This window comes from Pongo abelii, chromosome 20 (assembly GCF_028885655.2).
Source record: "Pongo abelii isolate AG06213 chromosome 20, NHGRI_mPonAbe1-v2.0_pri, whole genome shotgun sequence".
Lineage (NCBI taxonomy): Eukaryota > Metazoa > Chordata > Mammalia > Primates > Hominidae > Pongo > Pongo abelii.
Genome location: NC_072005.2, coordinates 17,473,042 through 17,497,773, shown reverse-complemented (window position 1 = coordinate 17,497,773; position 24,732 = coordinate 17,473,042). Strand labels below are relative to the sequence as shown.

At 53.6% G+C, this 24,732-nt stretch overlaps 3 protein-coding genes across 14 annotated transcripts in view; 1 reads left to right on the top strand and 2 right to left on the bottom strand.

The window, feature by feature from the left end:
* Positions 1 to 1,188: 1,188 nt before the first annotated feature.
* ANKLE1 (ankyrin repeat and LEM domain containing 1) lies at positions 1,189 to 6,807 on the bottom strand. 5 transcript variants are annotated; one of them, XM_063719334.1, is made up of 9 exons: positions 6,108 to 6,807; positions 5,881 to 6,033; positions 5,328 to 5,433; positions 5,087 to 5,225; positions 4,132 to 4,864; positions 3,823 to 4,005; positions 2,476 to 2,635; positions 2,247 to 2,385; positions 1,420 to 1,689 (listed from the first exon to the last, which is right to left on the bottom strand). In XM_063719334.1, exons 1-9 carry the CDS (start codon positions 6,167 to 6,169, stop codon positions 1,517 to 1,519), a joined length of 1,848 nt encoding a protein of 615 aa, XP_063575404.1. In that variant the 5' UTR covers positions 6,170 to 6,807; the 3' UTR covers positions 1,420 to 1,516. The 5 variants fall into 5 exon arrangements, with proteins under 5 accessions (XP_024093098.3, XP_063575403.1, XP_063575404.1 ...); XM_054539901.2 differs by having other exon boundaries at positions 3,823 to 4,000; positions 4,205 to 4,864; positions 6,108 to 6,806; XM_054539902.2 differs by having other exon boundaries at positions 3,823 to 4,000; positions 4,205 to 4,864; positions 6,141 to 6,273.
* Positions 6,808 to 8,739: 1,932 nt separating this feature from the next.
* Positions 8,740 to 21,028, bottom strand: BABAM1 (BRISC and BRCA1 A complex member 1). 7 transcript variants are annotated; one of them, XM_024236339.3, is made up of 9 exons: positions 20,683 to 21,028; positions 19,104 to 19,401; positions 16,424 to 16,482; positions 14,061 to 14,181; positions 13,900 to 13,978; positions 12,265 to 12,289; positions 11,469 to 11,598; positions 11,183 to 11,269; positions 8,740 to 9,252 (listed from the first exon to the last, which is right to left on the bottom strand). In XM_024236339.3, exons 2-9 carry the CDS (start codon positions 19,386 to 19,388, stop codon positions 9,049 to 9,051), a joined length of 990 nt encoding a protein of 329 aa, XP_024092107.1. In that variant the 5' UTR covers positions 19,389 to 19,401; positions 20,683 to 21,028; the 3' UTR covers positions 8,740 to 9,048.
* USHBP1 (USH1 protein network component harmonin binding protein 1) overlaps positions 21,012 to 24,732 on the top strand; it is an 18,842-nt gene continuing 15,121 nt past the window's right edge. The window contains exons 1-3 of one of the 2 annotated variants that reach the window (XM_054539896.2): positions 21,012 to 21,179; positions 23,870 to 23,971; positions 24,067 to 24,215. In XM_054539896.2, the coding sequence (XP_054395871.2) occupies positions 23,918 to 23,971; positions 24,067 to 24,215 (203 nt within the window). In that variant the 5' untranslated portion in view covers positions 21,012 to 21,179; positions 23,870 to 23,917. Of the gene's footprint in view, positions 21,180 to 23,413; positions 23,657 to 23,869; positions 23,972 to 24,066; positions 24,216 to 24,732 lie in introns of those variants that run through there. The other variant, XM_024237701.3, reaches the window with a different exon arrangement.

Here is a 24,732-nt window from a genome sequence, read left to right as displayed (position 1 = left end):
GTGAACTTGGCTCTTGAGCTGGGTAGCTACCCTGAGTGCAGCGGAGGATCCCCCAGTCCATCCCGCCATGTGGATGTCCCATGTCTGGGAGGTAAAAGCAGGCTCTATCCATTTTATTTTATTTATTTATTTTTTGAGACAGAGTCTCGCTCTATTGCCCAGGCTGGAGTGCAGTGGCACAATCTCGGCTCACTGCAAGCTCTGCCTCCCAGGTTCACGCCATTCTCCTGCCTCAGCCTCCCGAGTAACTGGGACTACAGCCGCCTGCCACCACGCCCGGCTAATTTTTTGTATTTTTAATAGAGACGGGGTTTCACCATGTTAGCCAGGACAGTCTCAATCTCCTGACCTCGTGATCCGCCCGCCTCAGCCTCCCAAAGTGCTGGGATTATAGGCATGAGCCACCACGCCTGGCAGGCTCTATCCATTTTGACAGGACCAAGCTGCCAAAGTGTTACCAGAAAGGCCCGATCCAGACCCCAAGAGAGGGTTCTCCAATCTCATGCTAGAAAGAATCCAGGGCGAGTTCATAGAGTAGAGTGAAAGCAAATTTATTAAGAAACTAAAGGAATAAAAGAATGGCTACTCCTTAGACAGGGCAGGGCTGCTGGTTGCCCATTTTTATGGTTATTTCTTGATGATATGCTAAACAAGAGGTGGATTACTCATGCCTCCCCTTTTTAGACCATATGGGGTCTAAAGGTTAACATCCTGATGTTGACGTGGCATTTGTTTTTTTTGTTTGTTTGTTTGAGACAGACTCTCGCTCTGTTGCCCAGGCTGGAGTGCAGTGGTACAATCTCAGCTCACTGCAACCTCCACCTCCTGGGTTCAAGCGATCCTCCTGCCTCAGCCCCCCCTAGTAGCTGGGATTACAGGCACGCGCCACCATGCCCAGCTAATTTTGGTATTTTTACTAGAGATGGGGTTTCGCCACGTTGGCCACGCTGGTCTTGAACTCCTGACCTCAGGTGATCTGCCCGCCTTGTCCTCCCAAAGTGCTAGGATTACAGGCGTGAGCCACCGCACCTGGCCAGCCATGGCATTTGTAAACTGTCATGGCGCTGATGGGAGTGTAGCAATGAGGATGACCAGAGGTCACTCTTGTCGCCATCTTGGTATTGGTAGATTTTGGCCGGCTTCTTTACTGCAACCTGTTTTATCAGCAAGGTCTTTATGACCCGTATCTTGTGCTGACCTCCTACCTGATCCTGTGACTTAGAATGCTTTAACCATCTGGGAATGCAGCGCAGTAGGTTTCAGCCTCGTTTTACCCAGCTCCTACTCAAGGTGGAGTTGCCCAGGTTCAAACGCCTCTTACAGAAGCACCGGACTGTTCCAAAGCACCTTCTGCTTCCCTTCTTGTCCTCCTCCCACGATGGGGAGCTCACTACTTACTACCTCTCCAGCAGTACCATCTGTAACAAAGTCCTCCCTCAGCCTGGGGGAGATCTGCACGGGGCAGCTGGAACATTCAAACATTTCTCCCCAGGCTGGATGGCCAACTCCCCAGCACTCAGCCCCGGGCCTGGATGTCCTGGGGACGAAGCTGTCGCTCGCCTTCAGCCAGGAAGACAAGGAGGGCACGGTGCAGCAGGTGCACCCCCAAGCGCCGGCGACGAGCAGGTGGCCAGCCTGCCACCACTCCATAGCAGTGCCCTTGTTTCTGGTTGGTGAGCGTCTGGATCCCTGGAGAAATTGGATGTGGGGTCACAGAGGCAGCCATGGGGACACCTCCCCATCCAGCAGAAGTGTGTGACAGCAGGCTGCTGGGTACGGTGGCTCACGCCTGTAATCCCAACACTTTGGGTAGATCACATGAAGCCAGGAGTTCGAGACCAGCCTGGCCAACATGGTGAAATCCTGTCTTTACTAAAAATACAAAAATTAGCTTGGCACAGTATGGTGATATGTGCCTGTAATCTCAGCTACTTGAGAGGCTGAGGCACAAGAATCACTTGAACCTGGGAGGCAGAGGCTGCTGTGAGTCGGGATCATGCCACCACACTCCAGCCTGGGCAAGAGTCTCACACACACACAAAAAAGTATGTGACAGCAAACCCAATGTGTATTGCCCTTGAGTGGGGATAAACCAATGGAGCAAAATACACGCATGTGCAGGTTCAAAGTTGGTGCTCAATAATTGCTCAGTCAACAAATGAACAACCCTCAGAAGGAAAAAAATGAGGGAAATAGGAAGCCAAATGCCTTTCATATGACCCCCATTCTAGGTACCAGGCACCCACCTAGGGCTTCCACAATACATGCCTCCCGCGTATAAGCCTCCACAGCGACCACGTGCTGGAAGCAATGTAGGGACACAACGCCGCAACCACTGGCCCAGATGTCCAAGATCTGACGCACCTTGGGGCAGGCCGGGGGGGGCTAGGGCAGAGTCAGGAGTCAGCACCCCCAATCCCCTCCCCGGCCCATGGCCCGACTGTCCTCGCTGAACCCTGATCCCTGTCCTCACACCTGTTTTCTTGACCGCCCATGGTGACCAAGGGCCTCCCAGAGGTGGACATATGGCCGGGCCCTCATCCCTTTGCCCACGTAGAAGATGGCACGGACGAAAGTCTGAAGGCGCTCAGCCGGGGTCAGGGAGAAGGCTCGGGCTGGCAGGTCCTGAGTCTCCCTGGATGAAGGGGACTGCTCAGACAGGGAAAAGTGGATAGAGTGGTCCCCAGAGGCAATCCTTAAAGTCACAACATATCTTGAACCCATATCTAGTGACTCCTGGTTACAGGATCAGAGAGAGTCAGCGGCTCCCCAAAGACATTCAGCAGCTTTCTTTTTTTTTCTTTTTTCTTTTTTTTTTTTTTTTTTGAGACAGAGTTTCACTCTTGTTCCCCAGGCTGGAGTGCAATGGCACAATCTCAGTTCACTGCAACCTCCACCTCCCGGGTTCAAGTGATTCTCCTGCCTCAGCCTCCCGAATAGCTGGGATTACAAGCATGCACCAACACGCCTGGCTAATTTTGTATTTTTAGTAGAAATGGGGTTTCTCCACGTTGATCACGCTGGTCTCTAACTGCTGACCTCAGGTGATCCGCCCACCTCAGCCTCTCAAAGTGCTGGTATTACAGGCGTGAGCCACCATGGCCAGCCGGGGCTCATGCCTGTAATTCCAACACTTTGGGAGGCCAAGGCAGGAGGATCACTTGAGGCTGGGAGTTCAAGACCAGCCTGGCCAACATGGTGAAACCCCATATCTACTAAAATTACAAAAAAAATTAGCCAGGCATGGTGGCACATGCCTGTAATCCCAACTACTTGGGAAGCTGAGGCACAAGAATCGCTTGAACCCAGGAGGCAGAGGTTGCAGTGAGCCAAGATTGCACTACTACATTCCAGCCTGGGCGAAACAGTGAGACTCCACCTCAAAAAAAAAAAAAAAAAAAAAGAGGCCAGTGCGGTGGCTCACGCTTGTAGTCCCAGCATTTTGGGAGGTCAGGGTGGGTGGATTACCTGAGGTCAGGAGTTTGAGACCAGCCTGGCCAACATGGTGAAACCTCGTCTCTACTAAAAATACAAAAATTAGTCGGGCGTGGTGGCAGGTGCCTGTAATCCCAGCTATTTGAGAGGCTGAGACAAGAGGATTGTTTGAACCTGGGAGGTGGAGGTTGCAGTGAGCCAAGACGGCACCATTGTACTCCTGCCTTGGCAACAAGAGTGAAACTCTGTCTTAAAAAAAAAAAAGAAGAAGAAGAAGAAGAAGCTGATGATTCTAGGGCCAGTCCCTTTCTTAAGGGCACACAGCAAATAAAAACCAATCCCCAAATTTTCTAGTTTCTATTTCTGGGGCTTTCCTGCCCTGAGTACCTGGGGTCCAGCAGCAGATACGTGAAGCTAGACTTCACGACCCCCTCCCGCCACCTCCTGGCAGGATCTGGCCGCTCAAACTGCTGGGCCAGCGCGTCTTCATCTGCCTGGACGTCTGGAATACGGCCCGTCCGCAGGGCTGCAGCCAGTTCTAGGCTGTGCCCTGAAAACTCTGGGCCTGGAATTCAAGGGAGATGGAGGAAGGGATGATTCTGAGATGGGGAGGAAAGTGGGGCTGAGAGCTGGGGTTCTCCGGGATATTCCTGGAGGCTCCCTGGACTCCACGTGCCCCGGGGAGACTAATCAGGAGCAATCTGGGCTTCTTCCAGCCGCTGGAGGTAGAACCGCCCAGTGAAGGGTGTGATGGGGCCAGGATTCTCACCAAGCACTCGGAGTCCCTTCAGCAACTCCAAGTCAGACACAGTGGAGACTGGCAGGTGCCGGCAAGGGCCGTCAGGGTCTCTGCCACCTGTAGAGCTTGCCTCATCCTCTGTCAGCCAGAAGTTGGCCATGTCACTATCAGTGGATGTCTGGTGCTCCCACAGGCAGTGGCAGTCAGAAGCTCCAGGGGGTGGTGTCTGTGGGGGGCTATGAGCTGGACTCCTGTCCAGGAGAGGCATGGAGGAAGGAGAGGACTGGAAGCCAGCAGCATTTGGTGGGGTCAGAGTCAGGGCCTGCAGACGGGCATTCAGTTCTGCCTCCGTGCCCTGAGACCTAGGTACCCTCTGGTTGGCATGGACAACATGCAGAAGTCCCTGCCTGGTCGGTGGCAATGACCCAGCCCAGGGGGGAGTGTCCCAGGCTGGGTCCTCAGCTCCAGAGACCTCAACCGCTGTGACGAAAGAAGCGTCTGAGCTGTAATCCCAGTGCCCTGGAGGGGACGCCGAGCTCCCATCTTTGTCCACAATTTCAAGGGGAACAGGGAGGCTGGGGGGTCCTGGGTCAGCCTCCAAGCCAATGTCCCTGTTGTCACCTCTGCATGGCTGCTTTTGGAGTGCTATGGAGTCCAGCGTCTTATCGGGAGGTCCAGAGAGGCTTGCAGCTGCAGGTGAGAGTGGGGGCCAGAGAGGAGAGAAGGAGGGATGAGACAGCGATGGGAATAGGATCAGACAGAAAAAGGAGATCGGAGTGTCTGAGACCGAAAGAGCTGGCCACAGATAATGGATGTGAGACGGTCGGAACCAATGGGCGGGGTGGGGAAGACCCTGGATGCCAGGGACTGGTCCAGAAGTCAAGCCCCAGCAGCCCTGCAGGCCCTACTCACTGCCAGGTGCAGGCTCGGGCTCCTGGGTCTCTGCCCCGATCCGGGTCCGGGTCCCGGTCCGCGTGTCGAGATCCTGCAGGACTTGCACGCACTCCAGGTGTCCCTGCTGCAGGGCCAGGTCCAGCGGCCGGAGTCCGTCCTACAGGGGCTCGGTCAGCAGGGGGCGCCCGAGGCCCTCTTACCTTCCTTCCCTCCCTCTGCGCTCACCCAGCCTTTCTTTGCCCGCGCAGTGCCTCCCAACCTGGTCGCGCAGCGCCGGGTCCGCTCCTTGGCTCAGCAGCAGCTCCAGGCCGCGGCGGCAGCCCCAGGCGGCGGCCACATGCAGCGGCGTCAGTGCCTCGACAGATCTGGGGCGGCAGCGCAAGAGGGGTCATTGCGGACTCAGCCTCCCGGCAGGAACCCCAATCTCCGCTCTGGGAACCCGGAACCTTCGTTCTCGGCCTCCCGGATCTCCACCGTCCACCCTGGTACACTGCCCTTGGAACCTAGATGCTATGACCTCAGGCCAGGACCCAAACCTCTGCCGTCTGACCCTGGTGCCTCCACTCCAAGATCTGAACCCTTGATCCCCACTTTGGTCCTAGCGCAGCCCCATTCCACGCCCTCGGTCTGGGACCCCAGCGCCTCCCTCGAGCCCTAGCCCCTGCCCTTGGACCCCCAAGTTCCCTCCCCAAGATCCTCCAAACCCCACCCTCGGACCCCGAGGCCCTGGCCCGGGATGATGGGGCGCCTCTTCCCAGATTCCCAGACTTCGGCTTGGGGAGACCCCGCCCCGGACCCAGGCTCTACCTTACCGAGCGTTGGGGTCCCCGCCTTGGCGCAGTAGGGCCCCGAGGCAACGCAGGCCGCGTGGGTGCCGGGCTCCGGCCGCCAAGTGCACAGCCGCTGCGCCGTCCTCCAGCACCAAATTAGGGTCCGCGCCGCAGCGCAGCAGCTCCTCTACCGCCCTGCAAACACCGGGGTCAGAGTGGACCCCGGCCAAAGACCCCCACTCCTGGCCCGCCCCCGGCCCCACCCTCACCACGGCTCCTCCTCCCGCAGCGCATCCCGCAACCTGCGAGCCAGGCGGGCATCCGAGCACATGCCCTGGCTGGATCCGAAGCGCACCGCCTGGCCGGTCGATTTCCTACTTCCCGCGGGGGGCTTTGGGCATGCGCTGCTCCTCCCCTCGGCTCGGGGGGCCCCTCTCCGGGGCCGAGCAGGGTTCCCAGCCAGACTGCCCCGCGCCGCACCGGGGTCCACATCGGGGTTCGAGAGCTTTAGTGTCCTCAGGGGCCCGTGACACCCGGAGGCTCTCAAGCAGGGGCTGGGACCGCCGATAAGAGCCCGAGCGGGAGGATGCCACCGGGTGTGCCACTATCTCATTTAAAAACGGGAAACGCGAAGGCGCCCAGCTCGAGTGGGTGGAGCTGCGATTAAGAAAGTCCGGGGTGCCCCAGGTCATTAAGTCTCAGGGAATCTTCTGCAAGGGTGGCCTCTGGGAGGGTGCACGGCCTTATGAGAGGCTTAGGCCGGGCACGGTGGCTCACACCTGTAATCCCAGCACTTCGGGAGGCCCAGGCAGGAGGGTTGCTTGAGCTCTGGGGTTCGAGACCAGCCTGGGCAACTTGGATAAACCCTGTCCCTACAAAAAAATACAAAAAACTAGCCGGGCGTGGGTGGCTTGCGCCTGTGGTCCCAGCTACTTGGGAGGCTGAGTTGGTAGAATCTCTTGAGCCCAGAAGTTCGAGGATGCAGTGAGCCATGATCACACCACTGCACTCCAGCCTGGGCAACAGAGCAAAGCTCTGTCTCAGAAAATAAATAAATACGTAAAATAGAGGCTTCAATTTCCAACCCCCAGGCCGAGGGCCCGGCTCACGGCTGTAATCACAGTGCTTTGGGAGGCTGAGGCGAGAAGATCGCTTGAGCCTACTAGTTTGTTGTTGCTTTTCTTTTTTTTTAGCAAGTGCAGGAGTTTGAGACTAGCCTGGGCAACAGAGTGAGGCCCAATTTTTTTTTTTTTTTTTTTTTTTTTTGAGCCAGATCTTACCCTGTCTCCCAGGCTGGAGTGCAGTGGCGCAATCTGGGCTCACTGCAACATTTGCCTCCCAGGTTCAAGCTATTCTCCTGCCTCGGCCTCCCAAGTAGCTGGGATTACAGGCATGTGCCACCACACTCGGCTAATTTTTGTATTTTTAGTAGAGATGGGGTTTCACCATGTTGTCCAGGCTGGTCTTGAGCTCCTGACCTCAGGTAATCTGCCCGCCTCGGCCTCCCAAAGTGCTAGGATTACAGGCGGAGACCTTGTCTTTATTTTTTTATTTATTTATTTTTGAGACGGAGTTTTGCTCTTGTTGCCCAGGCTGGAGTGCAGTGGTGTGATCTCAGCTCACTGCAACCTCCTCCTCCAGGGTTCAAGACTTCTCCTGCCTCAGCCTCCCCAGTAGCCGGGATTACAGGCATGCACCATCACGCCTAATTTTTTACTTTTAGTAAAGACGGGGTTTCACCATGTTGGTCAGGCTGGTCTTGAACTCCTGACCTTGTGATCCACCCACCTTGGCCTCCCAAAGTGCTGAGATTACAGCCGTGAGCCACTGCGCCTGGCCAAGACCCCATCTTTAAAAACAATTTTTAAAAAATTTCCAGTCCCCATTCTGCGTTGCCTATTTTCAATCCAGTGGAACTAGGACTTCAGTATTTTGGAGGGCTGGACCTCTGAGAGTCCTAGTGTCCCATCTGCAAAATGTGAGAATCCTAACGAGGTTGATGTGGGGATTGAACAGGGGCTTGGGCACAAGGGCCTGACACACAGTAGGTTTCCAAAAAATGCTCATAGGGAGGAAAAGCAGTCACTCAATAAAGCTGTTTATTTTTGAGATAGGGTCTTGCTCTGTTGCCCAGGCTGGAGTGCAGTGGCACAATGACAGCTCACTGCAGCCTCGATCTCCTAGGCTCAAGTGATCCTCCCACTTCAGCCTCTCAAGTAGCTGGGAATCACAGGCGTGAGCCACCAAGCCTGGCTTAATTTTTGCATTTCCTGTAGAGACAGGAAATGTTGCTATGTTGTCCAGGGTGGTCTTGAACTCCTGGCCTCAAGCAACCCTCCTATCATGGCCTCAGTACTGCTGATGGAGCTGTTAAACCTCCCCCTTAGGGACGTATGATCCAGGCCTGGCTGATCAGAACATCACACAACTCTGGTACATGACTAGCTCTTAACTGAAGGTCATCTATCCCCCGGGGGGAGTCCAATCATATCCAGGTGCTGAGAGAACTCTGCCTTGACCTGGGTTGGGGTCTGGGGAGTGGTTGGAGCCATCACACACCTTTCCATTGGTTGGGGGGTAAGCAGGGCACATTGACTAGCAACCATGTAGTACCCTCCCCAATGGCAATGTTGTCCTAGCACCTGGATACAGCCAAGCCTGAAGCGTTATCTTGGCTTTTTCATCTTTTTTATTTTTGAATTTTTCTTTTTTATTTGAGAAAAGCTCTCGCTCTGTCACCAGGCTGGAGTACACTGGTGCGATCTCAACTCGCTGCAACCTCCGCATCCCGGGGGCTTTTTCATCCACAAGAAAGCAGCCACTCACCTTTGCTCAGTGGCTAAGTTTTCCGTCACTTGCAATGAAGATGATCCCAATTAACACAAAGTGATTGGCGTGGACTTCAGTTAACGAGTCTCAAATTTTTATTTTGACGGCAAAAATCACACAGGGAAGAACAAAAATTATCCACGACAAACTAGGAGTGGAAATGGGCCAGGAGACACAGAAAATGGGTGCCCACAGTTCCTGGAATCCCTCCTGGAATCCTGGGTTTCCTGGATTGCAGGTCCTTCCTAGGACCCTGCAAGGTACCCTAGGTGCCTCCAGGAACCCCCCGCACCCCGGAGGTCTCAAGGAACCCAGTTTGAGAACCAAGGCTTTAGGCCAAGGACTTCCTTGCACAAGAAGGTGCAGATGTACAGGGATGGTTCAGACAGTGGCCTCAACCTCAGTGGCTTCATCCTCCTCCTCCAGCAGGCTGTAGGAAGCATGGCTCTGGCAGGGCCGCTGCAGGGGGTGGGCCAACAGTTTCGCCATGCAGTTGTGCAACTCCAGGGCTGGCCCAGCCAGCGCCACCTCATACTTGTAGCTGGTACCCTTGGTATCCAGGCTGCCCATGAAGGCAAACATGTCCTGCGGGGGAGGCGGGGGTCAGTGAAGGGCTGCTCAGGCAGAGGTTACCCCAACAGGCCCTTCATATCCCTGGAGGGCTTCTCAGAAGAGGGGACATCAGGGGTGGGTTCTAAAGGGTGAAGAGGAGTTTGCCAAGCAGAAACCATTCACACATTCAGCAAACATTCCCCGCCATGGACCCAGCATTAAGGATCCGAAGAGGTCCCAGTCATGGCCCCCAAAGAGTCCCCAGTGTGGGCCGGGCGCAGTGGCTCACGCCTGTAATCCCAGTACTTTGGGAGGCTGAGGCGGGCAGATCACGAGGTCAGGAGATCAAGACCATCCTGGCTAACATGGTGAAACCCCGTCTCTACTAAAAAATACAAAAAATTAGCCGGGCGTGGTGGCGGGCGCCTGTAGTCCCAGCTACTCGGGAGGCTGAGGCAGGAGAATGGCGAGAACCTGGGAGGCAGAGCTGGCAGTGAGCCAAGATCACACCACTGCACTCCAGCCTGGGTGACAGAGCAAGACTCCGCCTCAAAAAAAAAAAAAAAGAAAAAGAAGAGTCCCCAGTGTGGAGGGACACAGTCAGATACAGACACATTCTCCTGGCCCCCACTTTGATACTTCTTGAAAAACAGGGAGGGCTTCTCAGAGGAGGGACTTTTTATTTTACTTATTTTATTTTTTTTTGAGACAGGGTTTCGCTGTTGTTCCCAGGCTGGAGTGCAACAGCACGATCTCGGCTCACCGCAACCTCTGCCTCCCAGGTTCAAGCGATTCTCCTGCCTCAGCCTCCTGAGTAGATGGGATTACAGGCATGTGCCACCACACCTGGTTAATTTTGTATTTTTAGTAGAGACAGGGTTTCTCCATGTTGGTCAGGCTGGTCTGAACTCCCAACTCAGGTGATTCACCCGCCTTGGCCTCCCAAAGTGCTGGGATTACAGGTGTGAGCCACCACACCTGGCCATATTTTTATTTTTTGACACAGGGTCTCCGCCCTGTCACCCAGGCTGGAGTGCAGCGGCTTCATCACAGCTCACTGCAATCTCCACCTTTCGGGCTCAAGCGAGCCTCCTGTCTCAGCCTCCCGAGCAGCTGGGACCACAGGCGTACACCACCACGCCTGGCTACAGGGGGGACTTTTGATTTGCGTATTGAGATATAAGGAGGAGCTGGTCTCAATTCCGGGTTCATAGTTGGGTAAACTGAGGCTCAGAGAAGTAAGTAGTCCACTCAAGGTCCCACAGCTAATTCAGGTCTGGGATGTGAAGGCCCAGCAGGGCATCCAACCCAAGAGGGATGGATGCTCCAGGCTGAGGGCGCAGCAAGGTCAAAGGCAGGAAGAAAGGGAAGAGGGAGCTGGTCGTGGTGGCTCACACCTGTAATCCCAGCGCTTTGGGAGGCTGAGGCAGGCAGATCACCTGAGGTCAGGAGTTCAAGACCAGCCTGGCCAACATGGTGAAACCCCGTCTCTACTAAAAATACAAAAATTAACCTGGTATGATGGCAGGTACCTGTAATCCCAGCTACTGGGGAGGCTGACGCAGGAGAATTGCTTGAACCCGGGAGGCAGAGGTTGCAGTGAGCCGAGATCACGCCACTGCACTCCAGCCTGGGAGACAGAGGGAGACTCTGTCTCAAAAAAAAAAAGAAAGAAAGAAAATAAAACAAGAAAGCAAGCAGGAAAGAAAGGAACGCAGGGAACATTGGAGATGGGGGAGGCAGGACGCAACATGTTGCCTGGACCATTGTCCCAATGGCTGCCACCCCATCAGTCACAGCAGACAACTGGGAAACGGCTGTTCAATGACCAATGCCATGACCTACCCCGGCCAGGGTTCCAGGGGTATCAAATGGAGGTAGAGACCCCCAGACCCAGCGCAGCTGTGTTCCAAGACATCCTGTCCACACCCGCCTGCCACTCACACCTGCTGCAGCCTCTCACCTTCCAGCTCATCTCCTCCTCCTTCTCCTCGGTGCCATTGTGGATGTAAACAACGTCAAAGAAGAAATATGGGCACTGGAACATTTTCTGCGGGGGAAGTAAAGAACACCAGCCTCTGGGGCTTGGGTCACCCTATGCCCCATGACTATAACTCCCCCATTTCTGCCTCAGACTCTGGGAACTTACCTCTAGGCACCCCAGCCACTGTGGTTGGGAAGTCCCTCCTGGTGTCTAACCACCATCCTCATGGCTGCAGGCACCCCTCCCTCTCCCAGGCCTCACCCACCTTCATGGGCTCCGTCAAGGAGAACTGGGGCTGGCAGGGTGGACGGCTGTAGACAAGGATGGTGCGGACCACATATGGCGGGGGAATCGTCTGCACGTTCTCTGTGACCGGAAGCTCAGTTTTCTGCTGGCTGCATACCCGGGAGGAGGGAGCAGTCAGAGCAGCCTGTGGGGGTCTGCCCCTCTCATTACCCTCAGAGAGACCCCAGTTGCTCACCGGGCAGGTGAGGCCCCACTGATGTCTCCCAAGTTCACTGCTGCCTGTGAGGCATCCCATAAGCAGTTCCCTCTGACCTGAGCACGTTCCCAGCCCCACCCCTCTGAGTGCAATGGTGAGATCTTGGCTCACTGCAACCTCTACCTCCCAGGTTCAAGCGATTCTCCTGCCTCGGCCTCTCAAGTAGCTGGGATTACAGGTGCCCAGCTAATTTTTGTATTTTTAGTAGAGACGCGGTTTCACCATGTTGGGCAGGCTGGTCTCAAATTCCTGACCTCAGCTGATCTGTCCGCCTTGGCCTCCCAAAGTGCTGAGATTACAGGCCTGAGCCACTGGGCCCGGCCACCCTCAGTGTCCTGAGCATCCCCCATCACTGCCGTAGCTGGAGCTGCCTAGCAGCATATGCATCTCCACCAGCCCCCATGCTCCCAAGACACATAAATGAGGAATTGCTCAGGGCGAGGTAGGAAGGGAGGAGGCTTTAAGGCTCCCTAGATTATTTCTGTGCTGTTTGGAGCTTCTTCCCAGAAGTGACCCTTCTCTTTGAAGGTGAATAAGAATTTCCCCACAGGGGACTTACATGAGGCTGAAAAGTCCTTCCAGATCTGGTGGGGATGCTAAGGAGAAGGCTGGAAGAGCGCGAGTGAGCAGGAACAGGTGGCTTCCCCGATCCTGATGCCAGAGGAGACCCAGCACCCTTAGAGACGCACCTTGTGACCCTGGCCAAGTCACTTGCCCTCTCTGACACTTGAATTCCCCTCAGCATGGATCACAAAATAGGGTGCTGGCACCGGATGACTTTAAGACTCTTGGTATGCCAGGCACGGTGGCACACGCCTGCAATCCTAGCACTTTGGGAGGCCAAGGCGGGTGGACCACCTGAGGTCAGGAGTTCGAGGCCAGCCTGGCCAACACAGTGAAACCCTGTCTCTACTAAAAATACAAAATTAGCTGGGCCTGATGGCACATGTCTGTAATCCCAGCTACTTGGAAGGCTAAGACAGGAAAATTGCTTGAATTCAGGAGGTGGAGATTGCGGTGAGCCAAGATCGTGCCACTGCTCCAGCCTGGGCAACAAGAGTGAGACTCCATCTCAAAAAACATAATAATAATAAATAAGATCCACAGGGAGCCATGGGAGGTTTTGGAGCAGAGATGGGATGGGATGGAATCTAATTTATGTTTTAAAACAGAATGGGGCCGGGCATGGTGGCTCATGCCTGTAATCTCAGCACTTTGGGAGGCTGGGGTGGGCTGATCACTTGAGCCCAGGAATTCAAGACCAGCCTGGGCAACATAGCAAGACCCCATCTCTACAAAACATACAAAATAAGCCAGGTGTGGTGGTGCACACCTGTAATCCCAGCTACTTGGGAGGCTGAGGCAGGAGAATCGCTTGAACCTGGGAGGTGGAAGTTGCAATGAGCCAAGATCTCACCATTGCACTCAGCCAGGGCAACAAGAGCAACAAGAGCAAAAATAAAAAAAGGTCCCCTTTCCTGCATGGCTGGGGCCACTCTCCTCAAAACAAAAGAGCCAGGGGTGTTCTTGTCCTCCTGGAAAAAACTCTCACCATTTATTCCTTTTTTAACTTAAGAGAGTCCTATTCTATTTCAGTTTTGGGCCATACATGAGCCTTTTACATCCAAATTACCATAAAATGTCCTGCGCCCAGGTTCAAGCGGCTGTAGGAGCAATGGTGACATTTCCGTCACACACTGCCATTTATTGAGCACTGACTGTATGCCCAGTCCTGTGTGAGGTGATCCCCTTGTGGGTGAATTTTGGACCTCCTGAGTACAAATCAGGTACTTTTTTTTTTTTTTTTTTTTAAAGACGGAGTCTCACTCTGTCTCCCAGGCTGGAGTACAGTGGCGAGATCTCAGCTCACTGCAACCTCCGCCTCCCGGACTCAAGTGATTCTTGTGCCTCAGCCTCGCAAGTCGCTGGGATTACAGGCATGGACCACCATGCCCGGACCAAATTACGTACTTTTGCTTCTGTATTATTACAGCATCTCCATGGGGTAGGCAGCTTTGTGCCTTCCACAGTACAGATGGGGAAACTGAGGCTCAGAGGGGTGACTTTCCCAGCCTTGGCAGAGCTGAGATCTGAACCTCAGCCAGCCAGAGTCATGACTCAGACTTTCCTGGGCCCCAAGGATGACAGAAGGAGACAGCCCCCTTCATGGGGACATCTCTGCCAGGAAGGATACTAAAGGTGGAACAGGAGGCCGTCTCCAGATCATAGAGGCAGCTACAGAGCTCGCGGGGGTCGGAGGTCAGGCCAGATAGCTGCAGGAAAGCAGAAGCCTCAGTGCGGTGCTCCCTGGGCCCCAGGGGACCCCAGGGCACCCAGCGCCTGCCACAGCCTCACCCAGGCCGTGTCATCGTTCACCACCACCAGTGCAAACTCATGGCTTTTGTCGATCTTGTGTTTTGTCCGCACGAACATCTCAATCATCTTCTGGGAGACATTGAGGGCATTGGTTTTAGAGCTGGGGAGGCAGAGAGTACAGGAGAATTAAGGTTCCCTCAGGGCCGGGCGCGGTGGCTCACGCCTGTAATTCCAGTACTTTGGGAGGCTGAGGCAGGTGGATCACGAGGTCAGGAGTTCAAGACCAGCCTGGCCAAGATGGTGAAACCCCGTCTCTACTAAAAATACAAAAAAATTAGCCAGGCGTGGTGGCGAGTGCCTGTAATTCCAGCTACTCAGGAGGCTGAGCCAGAGAATTGCTTGAACCCGGAAGGCGGAGGTTGCAGTGAGCTGAGATCGCGCCACTGTAGTCCAGCCTGGGCGACAGAGTGAGACTCTGTCTCAAAAAAAAAAAAAAAAAAAAAAAAATGTTCCTTCAGCCACCCTCCTCTGAAAACCCTGCATGATAAAGCCCTGGAGGTATAGATCACACTGCAGGGGCGTGGCGGAGCTCAGCCACAAACCCAGTCTGGCTGACGGCTGACATCGGAGCTCCTGCCCTCCCCAAATGGGTCCCTCTGCGCAGCATGGGGCTCAAGGTTCCCCTAGAGTCATTGCAGGAACTTTGCTCAGCCATGGGCAGTTGTGAATGCCACTGAGGAGAAGAAGGTGTCACCTTCAACATCTCCAAGGAGGTCCTCAAGCCCCATCCAGGCCCTGCAACCCAAACTGCCCCCCACCCCAGATACAGCTGCAGGCAGCACATGATTCTAGACAAGGGCTTCAGGGCCAGCCAGGCCTGGGTCCAAATCCTGGCTCTGCCCCATTACTCTGAGCCCTTGAGCAAGTCACTTTACTTCTTGGCATCTCCAACTCATTGCTATGAATGGAGCCTCAATGGGCCATAGCCTTAACATTACCAGTTGTCCTTGCTACTTTTTTTATTTTTTTATTTTATTTTACTTTTTTTGAGATGGAGTTTCGTTCTTGTTGCCCAGGCTGGAGTGCAATGGCACGATCTTGGCTCACGGCAACCTCCACCTCCCGGATTCAAGCGATTCTCCTGCCTCAGCCTCCCGAGTAGCTGGGATTACAAGCATGTGCCACCGTGCCCAGCTAATTTTTGTATTTTTAGTAGAGGTGGGGGTTTCACTATGTCGGCCAGGCTGGTCTTGAACGCTGGACCTCGTGATCCGCCCACCTCGGCCTCCCAAAGTAATGGGATTACAGGTATGAGCCACCAAGCCCGGCCTCTTTTTTTCTTTTTTTAAAGAGACGGGGTTGGCTGGGTGCAGTGGCTCACACCTGTAATCCCAGCACTTTGGGAGGCCGAGGCAGGCAGATCATGAGGTCAGGAGATTGAGACCATCCTCGTTAACACGGTGAAACCCCGTCACTACTAAAAATACAAAAAAATTAGCTGGGTGTGGTGGCGGGCACCTGTAGTCCCAGCCACTCGGGAGGCTGAGGCAGGAGAATGGTGTGAACCCGGGAGGCAGAGCTTGCAGTGAGCGGAGATCGCACCACTGCACTCCAGCTTGGGCGACAGAGCAAGACTCTGTCTCAAAAAAAAAAAAAAGAGACAGGGTCTCGCTCTGTCGCCCAAGCTGGAGTGTGGCGGCAAATCATAGCTCACTGCAGCCTCAAACTCTTGAGATTAAGTGATCCTCCCAGCTTGCCCTCCCAAGTAGCTGGGACTCTAGGAGCATGCCACCATGCCCGCTAATTTTTTAAAAATATGTTTAGAGGCCGGGTGCTCATGCCTGTAAACCCAGCACTTTCGGAGGCCAAGGCAGGCAGATGACTTCAGATCAGGAGTTTTGAGACCAGCCTGGCCAACATGGCAAAATTCTGTCTCTACTAAAAATACAAAAATTAAACGGGCATGGTGGTGCACGCCTGTAATCTCAGGTACTAGGGAGGCTGAGGCACAAGAATGGCTTGAACCCAGGAGGCAGGGGTTGCAGTGAGCTGAGCTCACGCCATTGCACTCCAGCCTGGGCAAGAGAGTGACACCCTGTCTCAAAAATACATACATACATACATACATACACATACATATATATATATATTTTTAGAGATGGGGTCCATGTTGCCCAGACTAGTCTCGAACCCCTAGCCTCAAGTGATCCTCCTATCTCAGCCTCCCGAGTCACTGCGATTACAGGCATGAGCCACTGCACCTGGTTCTTGCTACTCTCTGATACTGCCAAGCCTGAAGCCAGACCAAGCTGGTGTGAGTTTCAGAGTGAGAGCCCTGTATCTTTTGGGCTGGACCCTCCCAGCCATGGCCGCATGTTCAAGCCCTAAAATGTCCCTCTTACCCGTTGAACGACTCCAGCTTTGGCAGTGACATTTCCTCTGACAGGTCCAGGCAGATAATCTGCAAGGTAGTTGGAGGCTGGTGAGCGTCCTCTGACCTTAATGTTGGCCCCCACACCACTCACTGGCCCTCTTCAAGCTGCCTTGTCTGAAAAGGCAGTATGGTGACTTCTAATCCTCAGCCAAGCCATCTACTTTGAAAAGCAATAACTTAGAAGAATGGGCACTGAACTGGGAGTCTAAGTAGGTAAGTAAATAAATGAGCCAGAGAATGTGTGACACAGAAACACAGAAATGAGGATATAGTGGATCGAACTGTGGCTCCCAAAAGACATGTCCACCCAGAACCTGAGAATGTGACCTTATTTGGCCAGACACAGTGGCTCACACCTGTAATCCCAGCACTTAGGGAGGCCAAGGTGGGTGGATCACTTCAGGTCAGGAGTTTGAGACTAGCCTGGCCAACATGGCGAAACCCCCATCTCTACTAAAAATACAAAAAATTGGCCAGGTGTGGTGGCACCTACCTGTAATCCCAGCTACTCAGGAGGCTAAGCCAAGAGAATTGCTTGAACCCAGGAGGTGGAAGTTGCAGTGAGCCCTGATTGCGCCACTGCACTCCAGCCTGGGTGACAGAGTGAAACTCTGTCTCAAAAAAAAAAAAAAGAGGCCAGGCACGGTTGCTCACGCCTGTAATCCCAGCACTTTGGGAGGCCGAGACGGGAGGATCACGAGGTCAGGAGATCGAGACCATCCTGGCTAACAGGGTGAAACCCCGTCTCTACTAAAAAATACAAAAAAATTAGCCAGGCGTGGTGGTGGGCGCTTGTAGTCCCAGCTACGCGGGAGGCTGAGGCAGGAGAATGGCATGAACCCGGGAGGCGGAGCTTGCAGTGAGCCGAGGTTGCGCCACTGCACTCCAGCCTGGGCGACAGAGCGAGACTCCGTCTCAAAAAAAAAAAAAAAGACACTTGGCACGGTAGCTCACGCCTGTAATCCCAGCACCTTGGGAGGCTGAGGCAGACAGATCATGAGGTCAGGAGATTGAGACCATCCTGGCCAACATGGTAAAACCTGGTCTCTACTAAAAAATACAAAAATTAGTTGGGTGTGGCGGTGAGTGCCTGTAATCCCAGCTACTTGGGAGGCTGAGGCAGGAGAATCACTCGAACCAGGGAGCCGGAGGTTGCAGTGAGCTGAGATCACGCCACTGCACTCCAGCCTGGTGACAGGGCAGGACTCCGTTTCAAAAGAAAAAAAAAAAAAAAAAAAGAATGTGATCTTATTTGGAATCAGGGTCTCTGCAGATGTAATTAAAGTAAGGGTCTTGAGATAAGATCCTGTTTTGATGACAAGTGTCCTTATAGGAGACAGAAGCAGAGAAGACACAGAGACACAGTGAGAAAGGCTTTATGAGGACTGGATAGAATTAGGCAAAGACGGCTGGGCGCGGTGGCTAACACGTGTAATCCCAGCACTTTGGGAGGCCAAGGTGGGTGGAACACAAGGTCAGGAGATCAAGACCATCCTGGCTAACACGGTGAAACCCCGTCTCAGTGGCCGGGTGTGGTGGCTCACGCCTGTAATCCCAGCACTCTGGGAGGCCGAGGCGGGTGGATCACCAGGTCAACAGATCGAGACCATCCTGGCTAACACGGTGAAACCCTGTCTCTACTAAAAAATACAAAAAATTAGCCAGGTGTAGTAGCGGGCGCCTGTAGTCCCAGCTACTCGGGAGGCTGAGGCAGGAGAATGGGGTGAACCCGGGAGGCGGAGCTCGCAGTGAGCCAAGATAGTGCCACTGCACTCCAGCCTAGGCAACAGAGCAAGACTCCTTCTCAAAAAAAAAAAAAAAAAGAAAGAAACCCGTCTCTACTAAAAATACAAAAAATTAGCCGGGCATGGTGGAGGGCGCCTGTAGCTACTCGGGAGGCTGAGGCGGGAGAATGGCATGAACCCGGGAGGTGGAGGTTGCAGTGAGCCGAGATCACACCACTGCACTCCAGCCTGGGTGACAGAGCAAGACTCCGTCTCAAAAAAAAAAAAAAAAAAAAAAATTGGGCAAAGACTAGAGTGATGTAGCCACAATCCAAGGAATGCCAGGAGCCACGAGAGGCTAGAAGAGGCAAGAAAGGGTCAGGCAGGGTGGCTCATGCCTATAATCCCAGCATTTTGGGAGGCCAAGGCCGGCGGATCACCTAAGGTCAGGAGTTCGAGACCAGCCTGGCCAATGTGGTGAAACCCTGTCTCTACTAAAAATACAAAATTAGCCGGGCGTTGTGGTGGGTACTTGTAATCCCAGCTACTTGGGAGGCTGAGGCAGGAGAATTGCTTGAACCTGGGAGGCAGAGGTTGCAATGAGCCAAGATCGTGCCATTGCACTCCAGCCTGGGCAACAAGAGTGAAACTCCATCTCAAAAAAAAAAGACAGACAAAAATGAAGAGGCAAGAAAGAATCCTCCCTTAGAGCCTCCATAGGGGCCGTGGCCCTGCCAACACCTGACTTCTGGCCCCAAGAACTGTGAGAGAATAAATTTCTCTTGTTGAAAGCTACCAAGTCCATGGTGACTTGTGGCAGCCACAGGTAACTATTACAAAGGGAATGTTTGCAGAGTGAATCCCAAAAGACAAGATGCTAGGTTCCCTAGCATCTCAGAGCCCCAGACCACCCCCTCTACTTACCACTTTCTCTGGACAGTTGACCCTTGGTGTCCGAATTTGGACCTCAGGGGCTGGCGGGGGCACCTGCCAGGACTTAGGGCCGGCTCCTGAAGTGTTGGGGCTCCCATCATCAGCACTGGCGGCCTCACCCTCACCCTCGCTGCGGCTGCCCACGCTGGCCTGTGCCCCCACTGCCCGGTCCTCAGCCCCTTCAGGATTGGAGCGAGTGCGGGGCCGAGGCTCTGCCGAGTGCTCCTCTTCCTCCTCCTCCTCTTCAGTGGGGCTGCTGGGCTCTGGCACTTCCATGGCTCCTGTGTGGCTAGACGGAACACGGACAGGGGAAGCCAGAATCCTCCCCTTGGGAGTTTTAAAAACATCTGGTTACGGTCGGGCACGGTGGCTCATGCCTGTAATACCAGCACTCTGGGAGGCCGAGGCAGGCGGATCACCTGAGGTTGGAAGTTCGAGACCAGCCTGACCAACACGGAGAAACCCCGTCTCTACTAAAAATACAAAATTAGCCGGGCGTGGTGGCGCATGCGGATAATCCCAGCTACTCAGGAGGCTGAGGCAGGAGAATCGCTTCAACCCGGGAGGGGAGGCTGCGGTGAGCCGAGATCCCGCCATTGCACTCCATCCTGGGCAAAAAGAGCGAAACTCCGTCTCAAAAAAAAAAAAAAAAAAAATTTGGTCACTAAGAAGGAAGAGGGGCGATGAGCCGCTTACTGATGATGCGTCACTCCTCTTAGGGAGTCGGTTTCCTCAGCTGTAGAATGGGTGCCTTTTACACCTATCAGCCGAGCAGCCACTCCGACATAAGGTAACAGTCCCCCCTCTTTTTTCCTCTTTTTTTTTTTTAACGTAGTGCTAGCCCCACGCCCCTACTCGGCCAGTGAGCACATCCCAGCTCTCTGGCCACTGAAAATGGCTCAGGGATGGGCATATGACCCAAATCAGGCCATTGAGTGGCAGCTCTGCAACTTTTAACAGTGTCATCAAGGAAAAGAGACTCTCATTAGAGTTGCAGAGCTGGTAGAATAAAGTTGAGAGCTGCGAGGGGCCCCTTTTGCCTCTAAGGTAAAAAGCGAAATGGTCTCCACCCAGAAAACTGCAGATCGAATTCTGACCACCTGGACCCAGCTCCTATTAGACCCAATCTATAAGCCACTAACTTCCTTTTTTTCCTTAAGCCATTTTGAGTAGGGTTTCCTGTTACCTAAAACCGAAAATGTCTTGGTGAATAAGGGAATAATAACCTCTACGACACCCTCGTGCCTAGCGGGTGTCTGCATGAGGGAGAAGCAAAATATTAGTACTGTGGTTCCCCTTGGAGAGAAACAGGACGCGAATGGAGCAGTTTGTCTATCTGGGCAATAGGCACGGGCTTCCCAAGATGGTCTTTGAGCGCCTTGCAGTCCCCACACCTCTAAGGAAAACAAAGCTTTAGCGGCAGCAAGAAGGATGGAGGCTACACTGCAGGAGAAACCAGAAGTAAAGGCGGAAGCCCCAGGAAAGGCGAGGAGCTGGATCTCTTGGGGCAAAGGGAGCTGGGCCCCTAAGAACGGGCCCCGCACGCTTTCACCACCCAACTTCGGCTCACCGTAGCCTGAACCTCCTTCTAAATCAGCCGCCGACTCTCTAGGAAGCCGCCATCTTTACAGCCGGAAGTTGTACGGCGCAGCCCCGACGCCTCCTGGGAAATGTAGTTCAGCGGGCTGCAGAACAATCGGAGACAGAAATTGGTTGAGGCTAGGGAGAACTTGGAAGCTGATAGGCTGAAACTGGGCTAGGGGGTGGGGCTTGGAGTGAGAGCTGCCTGGAGCTGGATGCGGGGTCGGGGGGGGGGGGGGGAACCTGGAATGTGATTGGCTACACTGGAGCAAAGTATGAAATGTGATTGGATTAAAAAAATTAGTAAATTTTTGTTTTTGGCCGAATCAGACTACAATGGTCAGTGCTTCTACCGTGATGGGCTGAAACGTGGAATAGAGGTGGAGCTTGCAATGTGATAGGCTAAGAGAGACGGAGAAGGCCGATTTAGGGAAAGAGGAGGAGCTGATTGGTGATTGGTGGAGCTGGCCTGCGCCTCCGTGTGGGGTAGGTATTCCCATGTGGGTGTGGCCTGATCATCCAGGGCCCTTCCCAATTACTTAATTCTTGTTCCTTATTTTACATATATTTGCATGAATCAAAAAATACTTACTCTGGTCTTATTGGGTCACTGTAGGTGGAGCGAAGCTAAGTCGGGCCTATTTCAAGCCTGCCTCTTTTTCCATGGCTTTTTTTTTTCTTATTTTTAGAGACAGGGTATCGCTCTGTCGCCCAAACTACACTGCAGTCACGCGATCATGGCTAGTCACTACAGCCAAACGATCTCTCAAGTAGCTGGGAGTACAGGCGAGGACCACCGCATCAGGCTAAACCAGTCTTCCTTCCATTTTTTTTTTTTTTTTTAAGACAGAGTCTCACTCTGTCGCCCAGGCTGCCGTTGTCTTCTTAGTGCACACTTCCCCCTTAGCCCCAGAAGTATTTATTTATTTTTATTTTTTTGAGACAGAGTCTTGCTCTGTCGCCCAGGCTGGAGTGCAGTGGCTCAATCTCGGCTCACTGCAACCTCCACCTCCAGGGTTCAAGCAATTCTCCTGCCTCAGCCTCCCAAGTAGCTGGGATTACAGGCATGCACCACCAGGCCCGGCTGAGATATATATATATAGTATTTTTAGTAGAGCTGGGTTTTTTTTTTTTTTTCCGTTTTTGTTTTTGTTTTTTTGAGATGGAGTCTCGCTGTGTCACCTAGAGCGGCTCTTTGAAGGCTCTAAGCCTTTGCCCAGGCAGTTCCTTCTGCCTGGAATGCTGTTCCTCCTGTTGCTTTTCTGGCAAGTTCTTTATCCTTCAAAGCTCACCTTACACAGCCCCTCCGGCTATTCTCGAATTAGAGCCTGGCCAATGCGGCCGGCTTCTTTGACCCTTAAAAAAAAAAAAACTGAGGGGTTGGGGGCAGTGGCTCACACCTATAATCCCAGCATTCTGGGAGGCTGAGGTGGGTGGATCACGAGGTCAGGAGTTCGAGATCAGCCTGGCCGATATGGTGAAACCCCGTCTCTACTAAAAATACAAAAAATTAGCTGGGTGTGGTGGCGCGCACCTATAATCACAGCTACTCAGAAGGCTGAGGCAGAAGAATCGCTTGAACCCAGGAGGTGGAGGTTGCAGTGAGCCCAGATCGCGCCACTGCACTCCAGCCTGGGTGACAGAACAAGATTCCATCTAATAAAATAAAATAAATAAATAAACTGAGGCTTCAAGTGGCTCTTAAATGTTTCTGGGGCTGGTGGGGTCGGTGGCTCATGCGTGTAATCCCAACACTTTGGGAGGCTGAGGTGGGTGGACCACCTGAGGTCAGGAGTTTAAGACCAGCCTGGCCAACATGGTAAAAACCCATCCCTAGCCGGGTGCGGTGGCTCACGCCTGTAATCCCAGCACTTTGGGAGGCCGAGGCTGGCGGATTACTTGAGGTCAGGAGTTCGAGACCAGCCTGGTCAGCATGGTGAAACCCTGTCTCTACTAAAAATACAAAAATTAGCTGGGCATTGTGGTTGGCACTTGTAATCCCAGCTACTCGGGAGGCTGAGGCAGGAGAATTTCTTGAACTCGGAGGTGGAGGTTGCAATGAGCCAAGATTGCACCACTGCACTCCAGCCTGGGCGACAGAGCGAGACTGCATCTCAAAAAAAAAAAAAAAAAAAAAAGAGAGAGAACTGTCAGCCCACAATGAAGAGACGGGCAGAGAAGAAAAGTTCACAGGGGAGCCACATAAAAACCATCAGCTCGGGAACATTCTAGCTCTTTTTTTTTCTTTCTTTTTGAGACAGGGTCTTGCCTTGTTACCCAGAATGGAGTGCAGTGGCGTGACCACGGCTCACTGCAGCCTCAACTTCCAGGTGTTAAGCAATCCTCTCACCTCAGCCTCCTGAGTAGCTGGGACTACAGGCGTACGCCACTACTCCTGGCTAATTTTTATATTTTTTGTAAAGACGGGGGTCTCGCCATGTTGCCCAGGCTTGTCTTAAACTCTTGGACTCAAGCGATCTGTCTTCCTCAGCTTCCCAGAGTGTTCGGATTACAGGCGTGAGCAATGGTGCTCGGCCCATTCTAGCTCTTGAGAAATAAAATCCAAGACTCAGAGCTAGAAGGGCCATGAGCTTGGAGGCTGAGATGAGGAGGGGCCGAAACCTTGGGAGTCAGGTATGTGTGCCCCGCTAGGGCTGCAGGAAGCTGCTGTCCCCAAGAAGGAAACAACACAATAACAAATCACGTGACCAGGGGAGGGGGTTTCCTGTTTCCCGGCCCCTCCCAGGGCAGGCTTGGCCAGCCCAGGCCTGAGCAGGCAGTGGCCAGAGTGACCCCAACAGAGTGTCCAGGGACTCAGGCCTCTGATCAAGTTACCCCCAGAGGATCAGAGAGGTAGAGAGAGCTGAACCTCTCATTTAGGAGGGCCGGGGAGGAGAAAGAATTCTTGAGATCGCATTCCCAGGCTCAAATAGAGGAGGGAAGTGGACAAAGACGTCGTGAAGGTAAAGAAGGTAGAGAAGAAGGGGGAGATCAGGACAACCTTGTTAGATAGTGAGCTCCCTGTCCAGGGAGGCATTCAAATCTGCCCAATCAACATTGATAACAAAATCCTTTCCTGAAGGGTAGTCAATGCTCCATTTCACAGCAGAGGAAATTGAGGTTGTCCTTTGTCCAGGACAACAAATGCAAGAGCTCATGGCAGGCTGTGGTTTTAGGGGTTGACGAAGGAGAAGCATTCAGAGGGCACTGGCTTCTGGACAGCAATGAGTTCCCGGGCCACGCGGCCCCGAAGCCGGCGAGGGAGGCATGCTCCACCCGTAAGTGTCACCCTCTCCCCTCCACACCCAGCTCCTGGGGACCCCAAGGTCCTGTCCTGCCTGGCTCAGAGCAGGGCCCCGGGGGTCATTTGCAGGGTGAACTGGATCCCGTGGCTGAGAGTTCAGAGGAGGTCGAGGCAGCCAGTGGGAGCTCCAAACCTAGCTTTGCCCCACCTCCAGTGAGCTCCGGGCTGGAGCAGCTGGGCCCCATGGAGGAGGTCAGTGGCCAAGGCCAAGGAAGCAGGTAAGACCCGCTTGGTCTGTGCCCTTCAGTCCAGACGCATCTTTGCCATCCACAGATCTGCTGATGTGCCCGCTGTACTCACTCACCTACCATAGCTCCCTATTGCCTTCAGCCTGACTTTCTTTTTTTTTTTGAGTCTTGCTCTGTCACCCAGGCTGCAGTGCAGTGCAGTGGTACAATCTCCACTCACAGCAACCTCTGCCTCCCAGGTTCAAGTGGGAGCCTCAGCTTTCCGAGTAGCTGGGATTACAGGTGTGCGCCACCACACCCGGCTAATTTTTGTATTTTTAGTGAGACAGGGTGTTGCCACATTAGCCAGGCTGGTCTTGAACTCCTGACCTTAAGTGATCCCCCCACTTCGGCCTCCGAAAATGCTGGGATTACAAGTGTAAGCCGCTGCCCCAGAAGACCCTATTTCCAGAACCTTCTGTCTCTCACCTTCAGGCCTTTCCCAGTGCCCGTCACAGTCCAACTTACTCTTCACTCTGTTTCTCAGCGCCAGGTCTCCCCTCCAACT

Bases quoted from the DNA above. Each gene is read 5' to 3' on its own strand.
- ANKLE1 (XM_063719334.1), bottom strand. From the start codon at position 6,169: ATGTGCTCGGATGCCCGCCTGGCTCGCAGGTTGCGGGATGCGCTGCGG. The intron at 6,034-6,107 runs GTGAGGGTGGGG...CGGTGTTTGCAG, and splicing joins CTGCGGGAGGAGGAGCCGTG to GGCGGTAGAGGAGCTGCTGC. The intron at 4,006-4,131 runs TCCTGATTAGTC...TCTCCCTTGAAT, and splicing joins CTGGAAGAAGCCCAGATTGC to TCCAGGCCCAGAGTTTTCAG.
- BABAM1 (XM_024236336.3), bottom strand. From the start codon at position 19,388: ATGGAAGTGCCAGAGCCCAGCAGCCCCACTGAAGAGGAGGAGGAGGAA. The intron at 13,979-14,060 runs GTGAGGCTGTGG...GCTTTCCTGCAG, and splicing joins TGAACGATGACACGGCCTGG to CTATCTGGCCTGACCTCCGA. The intron at 9,253-11,182 runs GTGAGAGGCTGC...CCTCCCCCGCAG, and splicing joins AGGAGGAGATGAGCTGGAAG to GACATGTTTGCCTTCATGGG.